Source organism: Suricata suricatta, chromosome 1, assembly GCF_006229205.1.
Source record: "Suricata suricatta isolate VVHF042 chromosome 1, meerkat_22Aug2017_6uvM2_HiC, whole genome shotgun sequence".
NCBI lineage: Eukaryota > Metazoa > Chordata > Mammalia > Carnivora > Herpestidae > Suricata > Suricata suricatta.
In genome coordinates this window covers 50,241,672-50,256,925 of record NC_043700.1, presented here as the reverse complement: position 1 = coordinate 50,256,925, position 15,254 = coordinate 50,241,672, and the positions used below count along the sequence as shown (strand labels likewise).

Here is a 15,254-nt window from a genome sequence, read left to right as displayed (position 1 = left end):
TAAACTTGTTTTTGTTTCTAAGGAGACACACATATAGCCTAACAGGATGCCTACTTCTCCCAAAATGGGATCAAGCTGGCACTGAGTAATTTTGTGTATGGGCACTTGGGTGACTCAGTTGGTGGAGCATCTGACCCTTGACTTCGGCTCAGGTCATGATCTCACAGTTTGGGAGTTCGAGCCCCGCGTCGGGCTCTGTGCTGACAGCACGGAGCCTGGAGCCTGCTTCGGATTCTATGTCTCCCCCTCTCTCTGTCCCTCCCATGCTCATGTTCTGTCTCTCGATGATAAATAAATGTTAAAATAAATAAATAAATAAATAAAATAAAATATCAGTGAGTCAGAGACACTTTTAGAAGCTTAACATCCGAACCCTGGGACAGGTTATATCTTCTTGGGCCTAACTTAATGGTAAACTCCCTTGGGCACGATTAGTTTGAGTATTCAAGGATAAGCCCCTGTGTTACGTGTTTACGATGAGCCACTCAAACTACACAGATGGGTTGTAAAAGCAGAATCCCTGGAATGGGTAGACAACTTTATCCCTCACTCTGAACCGCACAGTGAGTGCCCTCAGCTCTATCTCAAGTACCACACACCAACATTGCTTTGTAACCACTCACCTTGTCCCACTCCTGTTCGGATGTCACGTGTTTACCCAAAAATTCCGCCATCCCAAATCCCATTTTCCGGCAAATCTCAACAATCACTGTTTGATATTTCTCAGCCAGATTTCTAAACTCGAGGGAGATCTGAAAAAGAAATTATATAAAAACCCCAGAAAATGTGAAACATGTATGTACATTGAGAACCAACATGGTACCTATAGATCGTAAATTATAGTGGAACTCATTAAGGCTCCCAAATGATTCATCAATAAGCCCGACATTTAAGTTATGCTAGTTTTCTACATACTGAATAATAAACTCAGAAATTTTATAATTATTAAAATAGAAGTGTCTAGGGGTGCGTAGGTGGCTCAGTCAGCTAAGTCAGCTCAGAGCCTGAAGCCTACTTCAGATTCTGTATCTCTCTCACTCTCTGCCCTTCTCCTGCTCATGCCATCTCTGTCTCTCAAAAATAAATAAACATTAAACATTTAAAAAAAATAATAAAATAGAAGGGTCTAAAACTGCTAAAGTTTCTACACTCAAGAAAATTCAAAATCTCACAATACACTCATCTTTCCAATATATGACAAATAAGATGCTTCAACACAGAGTAGGCATAAACATAAGAATTTTAGGAAGAATGCCCCATTTTAGACAAACCTCATGGGATGAGGGACTCATTCCTGCAAACATGTATCAAGCACTTCCTCCATAACAAGCATTGTTCTAGGCACTGGGGATGCACAGCCTTGGAAAGGACCAGAAACTCATGCCCCTGTACAGTTTACTGAGGACATCAACCATTTTCTATTATCAATTCCCAGTTTATATTATGAAGTTATAGTGTCTCTCCCTTCTAGAAGGCTATACATTTTAATTCCTCAACTCAGCTTAGCTCAACCTAAGGCTTGCTACCCAACATTTTTTTCCCATAGCCCAAACTCTAATGTAGAAATCGTACTGATATTTTTTAAATTCACTGCTATTACACAAATGTCCTATTTAACTTCAAAGAAGTATTTATAGATGATCAAAACACAATATGGAAAACACCATGAAACTTCTTCATAAAATGCTACAAAATATTAATAGAGCCAACACACAATACTGAAAACAGTTAACAGACTTAATTAAGCATCAAAAGTATGAAAATTACTTGGTCTGTGTTTTACAGAAAGGTTTGAAAAACTTGCTCAAGAAATACATATACACGTAAAGACCTGAGGGAAAAGGAGCTTGCTGCACAGCACAGAAGGGATTCAGAAGGCTAAGATACTTTAGCATTACTCTGAAGAACATCAACTGTTAAACTCCCATTAGTCTGGGGTGCCTGGGTGGCCTCAGTCGGTTGAACTCAGTTCATGATCTGCGTTTGTGAGTTCAAGTCCCGCATCAGGCTCACTCGCTGTCCGTGCAGAGCCCACTTTGGATTGTCTGCCTCACCCCTTCACATGCTCTTTGTCTCTCTCTCTCTCAAAAGCAAATAAACATTAAGTTAAAAAACTTCCCAAAAGTCCATAAAATCAACCCACTCTTCCCAGAACACTGTTCTTCCCAGAATAACTGTTCTAAGACAAAGCCAAAGTCATTTCTATTCACTGCTGAATGTGAACCATCCCCTTCAACAACTTTTTGGGACTTATTATCTAATTATAGAATTCAAAACATGAAAACAAAAATATCGGGAGGGCACACAGATGCCTCAGTGGGTTAAGGGTCCAACTTTGGCTCAGGTCATGATCTCATGGTTCCTGAGTTCAAGTCCTACATTTGGCTCTGTGCTGACAGCATGGAGCCTGCTTGACACTCTCTCTCCCCTTCTCTCTCTGCCCCTCCCCTGCTGACTTGCTCTCTTTCTCTCAAAATAAATAAACTTTGAAAAAAGTAAACAAAACAAAGTTATACTCTCACAGAACACTTAGTTCCGTAGATTTCACATTCCTAAGGATATAAAGGGTTAACAACAGGAAAATAGTGACATCTGGCCTGTACTCTCTGCTTCCTTTTACTCTTCCAGGGCTTCTTCCCTTTCAGGACAGTAGTGCCTGTCAGTCCTCACCCTATTCCCCAATGGGTGGGGAAATGCTGAAATTTTCTTGAACAAACTGCCGTTTTTTTCACTGCAGTGCAGTGTTTACGAAGGAGAAGATTTCAGTTTTCTAAGCATATTGGGAATATTATCTAAACATTTACCAGCTCTACCCCCGAAATTATTCTAGCATTCACACATTTTCATATCCATATGCTGAGTGGAGAGGGCCATCATGATTTTTAAAATACCTATGACATTTGTCCCATGCCCAGCAATTATTTGTTATGAATCTACTCAAGCAATAAGTAGTTTGGAAGGTTTTTTTGGTTTTGGAGGATCTAGCTAGACTATAACTTTTTAAAGTGAGAATGCACGTCAATTATAAGAGCGCTGGGACCAGAGTGCCTGGGTGGCCCAGCTGGGTAAGCATCTGACTTGAGCTCAAGTCATGATTTTTCAGTTCATGGGTTCGAGTCCTGCATCAGGCTCTGTGCTGACTGCTCAGAGCCTGAAGCCTGCTCCAGATTCCGTGTTTTCCTCTCTCTGCTCCTCTCCTGCTTGCACTTTGTCTCTCTCTCTCTCTCTTTCTCAAAAATAAACATTTAAATAAATAAATAAAGGCTCTGGGACTCTGCAGCACTTTCTCTGCATTAGCAGAGTATCAAAAGCTCATCAGTGAATAGCTATGGATTTCTAATCAGAGAAAACCCAACCTCTGCTCATGTGAGAAGTGTCCTGGGAGAGCTAAATCACTGGTCCCTTCTCTAGGACCGACTCTGATTCCTCACCTAATTAGACTTCATGGGTTCTTTTTCCTCTCTTGTATTGTAGCACTGCACTGTATTAGCTCCACCTAATAATTCCTCATAGACTTTTTCTTTTGGTTTGAATCATACTGAATTTTATTTTTGTCTTTGATAGTGAAGGCACAATCTCAGTAACCTGAAATAGCCTTTTGCTCACTCAAGGAAGGAGTCTCTCACACATTCTTCTGTATTGGGTGGATTCCTCGCCTCCCCACTCAGGACTATAGACCTGTTTCCATGGCAACAGCCACATGAGGATTATTCTTCCCCCCAGATTCTAGCAATTCTAGCCCCAGACTCAGGGCTTCTTTGGGCTATTAGAGAACATGAGACTTTGCTAAATCAAACCTTTATCTGTTAGGTAAGAAAGAAGTACTTATTTGTGTGATAAGACATGCAAATTCCAGAAAAGTAGGACCTAATTACATGTGTAACATAAACTTGTCAATTTTCTAAACTCAAGAGTTTAATTATAACCCACTTTACTCCCACAGAAGGGACTAAACACCTAATGTTTACTGAATACTTAGTATGCAGCAAGCAATCTTCTAAGTACTTTGTTTTCATTTATTTATTTTATTTTAGAGGGGGAGCGTGAGTGGGAAAGAGGGGTAGAGGGAGAGTGGGAGAGACACAGACAGAGACACAGAGAATCTCCAGCAGGCTCCACCCCCAGTGTGGAGGCCGACTCTGGGCTCCATCTCATGACCCTGGGATCATGCCCTGAGCTGAAACCAAGAGCTGGACACTCAACCAAGCCACCCAGGTGCCCCCAAATACTTTATACATATGAACTTATCAATCCTAAGAGGAGAGCTCTTAACCTTACAAATGAGGAAACCAAGGCACAGAGAACGGCCGTAAGTGGCAGGGCATCATCACACTGGTCCTCACCCCAGCTGCTAAGAGCCTGCTCCCTACCCCATAGTGGCTGCCCATCAAGAACAACATATCCACACTACCAGGTCGAGGGTACCAGAAGCCAGCAGGCAGCAGGCAGCAGGCAGCACTCTATACTTAGGCTGCGTTAACATGGCAACAGGATTTGTGAGCAAGCCTGAGAAGCCATCTCTTACCACACTGGATTCAAAATGTATCTTTCTGAAGAAAGAAACACTGGACTTCCAAGCAACATACTGGTAATAATAATAGAAGCTAACACCATTCTAACCTGGATTACCTCCTAGAAATCTCATGAGGTAAGTATTATTATTCTCTCCATAGATGAAGAAATGGAGGCTTATACAGGCTACATCACCCAGCACTGGTTAATTGGTGGAGGAGGTGGGATTCCAACCCAGGCAGCCTGGCTTCAGAGTCTCGGCTACAGAGTTCTCACCCATCACAGGACATGACGCTGTCCTCAGACTGCTTATTTCACTGCTCTCTCCAGGAAGGGGGGTACCCGACAACTATGTCATCGATCATCAACACAACCATACACAGAAGAGACTTGTAATTCCACTACCGTTGGGAAGTCCTCTAGCACTTGTCGATCCTTCTCCTTGCTCTCCATATACCGCCAGTCTGGCTCATAAAGGTAAGAGTGGAAGTTGTGTAACAGTGGGACCTTCTTCTCTACACTGATGGTCATGTCATCTTCCAGAGTGTCCAGAGCTCGGAGGACGAGATAAAATATGCATACTGCATGGCTGTAAAAATGGAAGAACTATTAATATAACAGACAAACATCCAAAGAAAAGTTTTTTAAAATAACAGGTCATTAATGCAAACCTCCTATAGCCTTACCTCTAAAGAACTCTGAAAAGAGAGCCAAAGCCTTTTGTACTTAATGACACATCTCAGCTTTCTTTTCTTAGATGGGAGCACTGGACTTCAGTGGTTTATTTATAAAACACGAAATAAAAAACCTAGCAGCTGGATGTCACAACTACTCCCAGAATGAGTTACATTTAACTATGAGGGACAACCTTACCAAGATCAACAGATCAAGTGTTTACATGAAACTAATATGTTGCAGATAAAAAAGTCTTTAAAAGCCGCTGTAACTTCCAATGTAAATACAATCATACACAAAAGCAGCTGGTCTAGGTTCCCTACACAGTCTGCACAGCAGCAACTTGGGAAGAATTAACTCCATATATTAGAACGGCAAAGCAGCCTAAGTGAAGCCAAGAAAAAAAAAAAGCATGACCTAGTCAGAAACAGGTTCAGCTGCCAGGACTAAAAAAAACGTTAATAAACACCACCATCCACTGCCCCCCCTTCCTCCCTGCTTCCCTGAAGCTGGGCCCACAGGGAAACTATTAGATGGCGAACTGCCTGAAAGGGCATTCTAAAGTAAACACAGGGTGTTCCAAACAGAACATTGCCTTCACTTAGGCGGGACACGAATAGGGCACGTTCTACCTGAGCCACAAGCGGAGACTGCAACGCCAGGGGCTGACAAAAAGTAGCTTCATAGCTCAAAGTCCCCTGGAAAAGACTACTTTTCCCAAGCGAAAAAGAGCAGTCTGGCCACTCACCGCATTTCCCCATCCAGTGCCTCGATGACAGCTGCGAAACTGCGACTAGTCTGATTGAGATACTTGTAGCAAGTTTTCAAGCTGCTGCTGAGCGAGTCCTGCGGGCAGAGAAGACACACCGCGGTGGTGGGGGACGTGGAGGAGCAGGAGTGGCAATGGGGCAGGAGGCTGGCCGGTGGCGAGCTCCGCAGCCTGCCGCAGGAGCCCTCTCCGCGCGACCAGTCCTTGGAGGGCCAGGAGGCAGGAGGCAAGGGGCAGCCGCGGGGCTGGGAGCCCGCGCCCGTACCCCGGGGCGCCGCGGCGGGGCTCAGCACCAAGGTCCGCTTGAACAGGGACATGGCCTTGGTGCCGCAGGCGGCTGAGGCCATGGGAATCGAAGGGCCAGCGTAAAGTTTTTCCTCCATAGACCCGAGCGGATCTGGGAGGCGCGCCCCCGAGGGGCGGGGCGGGCTCTCCCTCCACCCTACCCGGACAGGCGCGTCTGGCCCAGCGGCTGTGTGCCTCCGCTGGCCCCGCCCACCCAGTCCCCAGTCTGGGGGCCACAGCCCTCCCGAGGTCAGCTCCGCCCCGTAGCCCCTGGCTCGCAACCCCTCCCCCACCCCCGCCTTCCTCCCGGGCAGTCCCCTAGTCCCCAGAACCCACTGGCAGCTGGCGGAGCCCAGCCCACTCTGTTAAGCTGGCTTTTCTTCCTGATGCCAGAACCTCTCCTTGACCAAACTTTAGTCGGACTCTCTGAACCTTCCACTTTTGTACTTCTGTGTCTATCCCCGCAACACTCAATTTTAGCAAGAATCCTGCTACTGATCACCTTGACCGCCCTGCAGGGTTCCTCATCTTCCATCATCCCATGGCCCTGGCCTGCCTCCAGCAAGAATCCTGTTAGTTTGGGTCCTTTAGCTAGAATGCCCCTCACCCCACATATTTCATCTCAATCATTTTCCAACCAACGACCCCTCTACTCTTCTCCTTAGCTGGAAATCCCCACTCTTCCTTGATGTATTCGAAATTGAGCCCAGGTCTACACCGGGGTCTCTTTTCCCCTATAGCTTTTCTGAATAAAACCTGTTTCTACCACTTTACTGCCCACCTCTGACTTTTCTTTAACACCTGTTGAAGGTCTGCTAACCTCTGGAAAGCTAGCGATTACTTTTAATATTTCTAATCCTCTTTCTTTCAAATTGGTGAGCTGTCATGAGTTGCTCCCTGAACTTTACTCTTCCCTAAGGAAAACGAGAATCGTTTTTCCAGGGGAAAAAAAGCCCTATTTTCAATGCAAGCATATCTGAAAAAACTGCGGACTCGTGTGTGTGTGTGTGTGTGTTACAGAGACTTTAATTTTAGAGCTGTTTTACATTCACAAGAGAAGTGAGTACAAAGTAGAGTTCTCATATACTCTCCCCCCAACCCCTGTCTCCTCACCATCTTTGTAAGAGAAGGAAAACATTTGAAATATCAAACAGGACAGTGGTTGAAAATATACATATGGCCTATCACCGGTTGGATATGCCACTTTGGGATGTTAACAGTGAACCATGAAACTCAGTGAACCCATGCTCTTTTTATATGTGTGTATTTCCTAAATTTCCTATCATGGATGCATATCATACCGTCAAGAGAGTAATCCTTTAAAAAAAAACACATATAAATCATGAGAATTTCATTTCATTGCCATGTTCAATGAAAAATATTATTAGAAAAGGGGCACCTGGGTGGTTCAGTTGGTTAGGTATCTGACTTCAGCTCAGGTCATGATCTCACAGTTTGTGGATTTGAGCCCCACATGGGGCTCTGTACTAACAGCTCAGAGCCTGAAGTCTGCTTTGAATTGTGTCTCCTCTCTCTCTGCCCTTCCCCTGCTCATGCTCTCTCTCTGTCTCTGTCTCTCTTTCAAAAATGAATAAACATTGTATATTCTTTTTGTTGGGATGAGCACTGGGTGTTGTATGTAAGCCAATTTGACAATACCTTATACTAAAATTGTTTTCATTATTAGTAACAATATTTACTGAGCACCATATGTTAGAGTAAAATCATTTAGTGCAGGGTCTGGCATGTAAAAATACTCGGTGAAGGTTTGATGAACAAATGAATACACTTAGAGTACTTAAAAACCATTCACCAACTCTCCCTCCCTCTCAGGAGTGGAGAGTCAAGGCTTCAAAACAGAGCAAAAGAAAGAGAACAACAGTTATTAGTGAGCTCCGTGGCAAGCTCTTCACATAAACTGTCGTTACCAGGCCACAGTGATGCCTTTCTCTGCGCTGCCAAATGTTTTAATCCTCAGCTGTACCTAAAGACTTTGAGAGCTGATTTCTAGCCATGAGTTCCACTAAAAAGCTGGACAGGTTTTGAAGAGCAACAACCTTAAAGAATACTACCCCTCCTTACCAACATCTCCTCTGCTCTTTAAACAAGCAAAGTCAGTAAATCTCTTCCCTATCTCCTTCCCTGATCATTCTTTTCCCAGTCACCTACCTGTTTCAGTTCCTCGCTCTGAACAGTAAGTCCTTCAGCTTATCAAGATATAGGAAGATATAACTATTAAACGCTGGAAAAAACTCTACTCACTATAAAAATTTCCACTGCTTGATTCGCATGAGTTGGCAGGCAGGGGGGTGGAAAAAAAGTCTAGGGCTAACTGCTGCCTGTCCCTAGAGCCTCCTGGCGTTCTCCATTGCTGTCTGAGATCACGTGCACCCCAGAGAACTCTCAAGTAAGAGAAAACAGAGTTGAAGGGCATTTAGGGGAAGAGCGTGCCGTGGCCAGAAGTGCAAGACTGAACTTCCAGGACTGGGGCTCCAGCCTCACATTCCACAAGCTACCAACCCTTTTGATGGCTTTCCTTAGACTTTAACACAGATTGCTCAGAATAGGGAGAAACCCCACAAACGGAGCCAAATTTATGTAACGATAAGATTAACAACTACCATCTATTGGGCAGATACTACGTGCCAAGCACAATACAGACATGACCTTTTACCCTTACAAAATGCTTAGTATATTACAGACCCACACTCACCTACATTCACTCTTCATGGCCAGATGTGTGGCAGAAGTCAGAATTTTTAGTGTTGTAGAAAGCAGGCAATAAGATGCATATACAGCCCCACTTGTTAGGGAGTAACATCCCATAATTAAGTGTTAATATTTCTTCTGCAAAACAATGTGAATATACTAAGCTAGGATCATTTTGACTCAGGGCAGGTTTGCTGCCAAATGACTTTGTGCTACATTTATGAAAAAACTCCTCATTTTCAGATCATCTGCCAGTTGGAAACTTGTGGCTAAGGGGCTGCGATCAATATTTCTACTTTACAGATGAAGAAACTGCTGCCTGGAGCTTACGTTACCAAAAGTTATTCAGCTAAGAGTCAGGATTTAGGCTTGACAGAAGCCAGAAATGCATTATGAAATATCTGCTTTTTCCATTATGTGCCCCTGAGTGAATGTCCTATAACTTGCAGGTGACAGTAAGGCCCTATTTATTGATATGATCCTACAAATTCAGTATAAATCAAGTTTACTGAACCCTGAATCCTACAGCCAAATCCTTTAGTGCCAGAAATGAAATAGTCAGCCCTCAATATCTCCTAAGTGTACCTTTCCCCCCAATTTGTTAATTGAGAGAAACTAAGACCATGTTAAGTGAAGGAAAATGTATGCTCCTCTATTTAACTATTTTCTTTCTTAATGGTTCTATGGGCTTAAAAAGGATTCAGATAAGCTGCAGGCTACAAAACAAATACTATTATACTGTATTGTTCATCAAATCTTGGAGCTAGAAGAGTCTCACTTAAAAAAAAATTAAGATATTATAGTGTGGAAGGTCTTTCTCCTACCCTCTTAACATTTCTCTCTCTAGGAGTAACCAAGGCTACCCTCTTCTCCAATAGTCTTATTTTATAGAAAAGAAAATGAGACAAGTCAAGTCTCTGGACCCAAATCATAACCCTATAAATTGTGTCTCCTGACTTTAGACACTCAGATCCTTTGCACTGCTATTACTCTTCTCTGTAGTCTTGTCTCCACCTGAAATCTTACATACAGTGGACTCCTGAACAATATGGGGAGGAGGGGTGCTAACCCCCACATAGAAAATCTTCATAAAACTTTGATTCCCCAAAACCTTTACTACTAACCTACTATTTGACTGAAAGCCTTACCAATAGCACAATTAACAAATAGTTTGTATATATACTATGTTTTTACAATAGGTTTGAGAAAAGAAAATGTTATTAAGAACACCCTAAGGGGCACCTGTGGTTCAGTTGGTTAAGCATCTGACTTCAGCTCAGGTCATGATCTCAGTTTGTGGGTTCGAGTCCCTCACTGGACTCTGCTGTCAGTGCAGAACCTGCTTCAGATCCTCTGTCCCTCTTTCTGCACCTCTCCCACTAGCACTATCTCTCTCTCAAAAATAAACAAACTAAAAAAAAGGAAATCATAGGAAGAGAAAATATATTTATAGTACTGTACTGCATTTATCAAAAAAATCCATGTATAAGTAAATCTGCGTAATTCAAATTCATGTAGTTCAAGGGTGAACTGCATTTGCTCATTCTCTCTCTCTTCCTCTAGAATGTAAGTAAGGCTCATGAAAGCAAGGTCTTCACCTATCTTGTTTGCTGTTGTAACTCCAGCACCTAAAACAATATCTGACATGCAATTGGTGATCACATAGTTGGGAAGAAGGGAAGGAAGGAACTAGGAATCAGAGAGTGTCTGGGACATGCCAGGAGCACGGGGGACAGTGGTGGGATCTGATCAGCTATCTGAGGCCAATCAAACCTAAGCTCTTCATCGAGGGCAAACTAGAAGCACGGAGGTTTCCAGACTAGCCTGAACTGGCATCCTGGATCCACTTCTTGCAAACCATGTGACCTTAAATTTATCTCATTGCTTTATGCTACTGTTTCTTAATCTGTAAAATAGCAGTAATAATAGTACTTATCACTTTAAGGCTGTTATCAAGATTGACTAAGTGTGATGAGTTACAAACTGGCCACAGAAGTTTATGGCTCTTTCCATCAGGGGATGGGGTTTTTCTCCACATCCTTGAATCTGGGTTCCCCTGTAACTATTTTTGGCCAGTAAGACAGCAGAAAATGTGACTCCAACAGAGACTTGAAAACTCCAGCAGCCACGCAGAAGCCAAGGGCTAGCGTGCTGGATGCTGAGACACATCCGGTCCGGTCTCCCCTTGACACTGCAGCCCACAGCCTGCTAACCACCAGATGGTCCAGCCACAAGCCAGCCAGCCCGCTGGGCAAACCCAGAAGAAATCATCCAAACCTGGATGAGCAGAACTCCCGAGCTCTCCCAGATGACTATGAACTTCAATTTTAAGTCACTGGGTTTTTTTGTAAATTGTGGTAAAATATACATAAAGTTTATCACCTTAACCATTTTTATGTGTTCAGTTCAGCAGTGTTAAATACATTCACACTGATGAATAACCAGTCTCCAGAGTTAAGTCACTCAGGTTTGGAATGGTTTGTTCCTCAGTGAAAGCTAACCTAATACACTGAGATAACAGACTTGAAGAGCTCAGCATAGTGCCTGGCAAACATAAGAACACAATAAATGAAAAAAAAAAGAAAGAAAGAAAGAAAGAAAAGAACACAACAAATGTTGTCCATGGCTATTATTAAGTAATTATCATTATTAATTTGATTGTTCTAATTCACAATATAATTTCTTCCCAATCTGCTCATTTGTCAAATTTGCATTTCAAACAGGTTGCTTTCTTAGTTCTTCTGCTCTTAACCATTACCTGCTTTACTGAGTACAGCTCAGCTTTTGGACTCCCATATGCGCTTAATGAATTTTATGCTTCTAGCTTACACTCTTCAGTTTCAGCCAAGTTGGTTTCCTTATCATCCCAAACACATCATGCTTAGTCCTAGGTAACCTGGCCCTTGGTAGCTTTTTGATCGATAATCTTCCCCACTAAACTAAATCAAACACCTTACAAAGTACTTTTCCTGTGTTTTCTTAAAACTTTTCACTGTAAAACATTTCTAATTTCACTAAAATTTCCTGAAATCAAAATGCACTCAAGATTACTTGGCATTTCCTAGGCTATCTTTTTTAAAACCTATTCTCCATTAAACTGTGAACATATCAGGGTAGGCATTTTCCACTCTGTGCCCATCACGCCCAAATGGGTCAATTTTACCTGCACCTGGACAACTTTGGATGCTAGACTTTAAAATTTTTCTTAATGTTTTTTATTTATTTTTGAGAGACAGAGAGAGAGAGAGCATGAACAGGGGAGGGTCAGAGAGAGAGGGAGACAAAGAACCGGAAGCAGGCTCCACGCTCTGAGCGGTCAGCACAGAGCCTGACGCGGGGCTCGAACCCACGAACCATGAGATCATGACCCGAGCCAAAGCTGGTCGCTTAACCAACTGAGCCACCCAGGCACCCCAGGATGCTAGACTTTAAAGAGAGAGAGACCAGACTGGTGAATGATCTGGAAAGAACATTTAATGACTAAAGGAAGAACAGAGAATATTTGGTGGGGCTATCAATATTCCAACTTAGAAAAAACAGGAGAGTTCCCCTCAAATATGTCAAGTACTGGATTACAAACATGGGTTAGACCTGGCTCCAGGGGGAGAGGAGAGTGGAAACAATTCCGCTTACTGTACTATAAGGTAGCACTTCCTAAAATCGGAAAAAATGTCTGGGGATGAAGTGGGCAAGTCTCCAGAGGCAGTGAACTGCTTGTTACAGGTAGTGCCCAGGTGTGTAAAGCAGTGACTATCCGTTTGGGGTCACAGATCCCTGGAAGGATATAATATCAGACACCGTTCTCCCCTCAAAACACACAAATGTACAGTAACACAAATATTTGCAAATAATTTCAGGAAAGCTCCAAATACTCTCAGTAAGAATCTCTAATTAAACACCTACTGAGCAAGGCACAGGAGCAATGGAAAGTTGTCCTTCTTTTAAGCCTCCCTCAAAAGAGGACTCCCCTATCCTGGCCAGAAGTGATTTTTCCCTTCTATAAATGTCCTTATGGCACTTACTACCTTCTGCCACCTTTACTTAAGTTTATCTTGTTTAAAAAGCTAGAGGTTTCTTGAGGGTAGTGCACCCACCTTTTATTCATTAATTCACCCAAGATACATCAAATGAGATTCTTATACCCAAATAGCTTAAAAATCCAGAATCAAATACAGAATCTTGGACCTGAAAGGGATTTGGGGATCATTAGCCAACATACAAATATCCACAATACAAGACCGCAGGGCGGACATAAGGTAAACAGTAGGAGAGAAAATGGTTGAGGGAGTTTCACAGGTAACTTGTTATGGTGCTTTCCTAAATTTCCTGTGAAAGTCTTATGTCTTATTCACTTGAGAAGATGGTCAGCTCTTTGTATGTCTTGTCTGTCTATACATGCCTTCCTGCCATGGTGCACCCACCCCAACATCCAGCACCAAACAGGTGTTTGAAAATGTCTGCTGAAGGGTCAATAGAGGTGGCACTGACTGACACTAGACTTTGAAGAAGGAGATGGAGCCTGAGGTATGAAAGAGAAAATAAATTTTCTGATGGGCAATTTAAAGTGTTTAATAAAGGACACTGATTTAAGGGGGAAAAACCCGTATCTGTGATGTTTCCATTGGAGAAAAGCATTTAAAACATTTGATACAACCCACTAATTGGGCTGAATGTGTCTATTCATTCACTGATCACTTAAGAGCAATCACTCAAATTTCTTGTTGGAATAAATACCTTTGTAAACATTCACTTAACAAAGGTTACAAGAATGAGGCAGATGAAATACAAATAAATAAAACCAAGTCTGGCCTCCAAGCAACCAACAATGTTGGCAGATAAGAAAAAAGAATTTGGAAGAGTAAATATGTGTTATAAAAAACTGAAGAAGCACTGAAGAATAAGGGATTGGTCAGATTACAGGAGAGTGAGGGAACCTTCTACAAGAAGTGATGTAACCGAAAACTGGAAGGATGAGCAAGGTTTCATTCCAGAACAGGTATTGTGACAATATCTGCATAGCTTTATACGTTCACAAAATTCTCTCACAGGTCCTCTCCCACTTACTGTACCCACATAATCTCATTTTGCAACCACCAGTTAAGACACAAATAACAGCAATGCTCAAGGACTGAAAGAAAAATGAAGAAAAACTACCGACAAGCAATGTCTTGAAAGCGTAGAAACATCAAGACAACCTGAGAGAGGGTTGGAGAGGGAAGAGGAAGCCTACTAAAGGGCCCATGGCCACCGGCACCCAATTTGGAGTTAGCAAAGCAGAAATTGGCTGCGCGGGTGGGGCCGCCAGAAGAGGCGGGGGTATGCCGCCCCGAGGGAAGGAAGGCGCCTGAAGGCGTTTGGCACCCGTTCGCCGAGCCCCTCGCCCAGGATTCGGGGCCCAGTCAACCAGGCCCCAGGCCCCGGCGCCGCGCGGAGCCGCCCCGCCCCAGCCAGGATGCAGGGATGCTCGGCTCACCTGGTCCATCTTGGGGATCACCTTCCGCCGGCCCCCCATCTGGAAGCGCAATAGGTTGTAGAACTCCTCCGGGTGCCCCAAGCACTTTACGAACTCCATTCTGGCGGCTGGCGGCGGGCTCCAGGTGATGGGTGCTCTCTTCCCTGTACACCCCTGGTGGACACCCGCCCGCACACGGCAAAGGATTAAGTCCCGGAGGCGCAGCGGGTGGGGCGGGGCGTAGGCGGGTCCAGTACAGTGTGCCACGGCCACATCCCGCCCACCTCAACGGGTCTCTGGCTCTCGCGCCGCTTCTCGAGGGTTAGCGGGGTGGACTGACGGTCTTTGATTGGCTAGGACTGCTCGCACCAGGAAGACGCCGGCCAATCGGCGGCAGGATGAGCCTGGCGTGACGACCACACCCTCTACGCTAATTAGAGGATGAAAAAGCGACGGGCGAGCTGGATTGGTGCTTCTATGGGGGCGGGCCTTTTCCTCCGCTCTTCCTAGGTAGAGCTTGGGGCTAGCCCACCACTGGAGCGTAATTGTGACGCTGCGGCTTAGGTGCGGTGGATTCTGGCTCGGACGCGGGCTTTTGGTGAGAACCCAGCAGAGCCCAGCGGGCGGCAGTCCGCTATGATTTTGTCAGTAATCTCTTCACCTGTTTAGTCGTGTTTTGTCCTGCCGACCAGAATAGTTCTTCACGCTCTGCACGCGGACGCGCATCTCCTGCGCTGGATCCGCGCGAGGCAAAAAGCTAGTGGTGTCTGTGCTTATTGCAACACAAGAGAGCAAAAGCTTGTCAGGGTCATCCGCGGCACTTGCAGCCCCGTGGAACCCCGGGCATCTGGC

At 44.2% G+C, this 15,254-nt stretch overlaps 1 protein-coding gene across 3 annotated transcripts in view; it reads right to left on the bottom strand.

The window, feature by feature from the left end:
• Window positions 1–14,726, bottom strand: part of FDFT1 (farnesyl-diphosphate farnesyltransferase 1) — a 37,758-nt gene extending 23,032 nt beyond the window's left edge. Inside the window, exons 1-4 of one of the 3 annotated variants that reach the window (XM_029938658.1) lie at window positions 14,424–14,726; window positions 5,936–6,033; window positions 4,918–5,101; window positions 624–752 (exon numbers count right to left, since the gene is read on the bottom strand). In XM_029938658.1, the coding sequence (XP_029794518.1) occupies window positions 624–752; window positions 4,918–5,101; window positions 5,936–6,033; window positions 14,424–14,522 (510 nt within the window). In that variant the 5' untranslated portion in view covers window positions 14,523–14,726. Of the gene's footprint in view, window positions 1–623; window positions 753–4,917; window positions 5,102–5,935; window positions 6,351–14,423 lie in introns of those variants that run through there. The other 2 variants (XM_029938654.1, XM_029938652.1) reach the window with 2 other exon arrangements.
• Window positions 14,727–15,254: the final 528 nt, after the last annotated feature.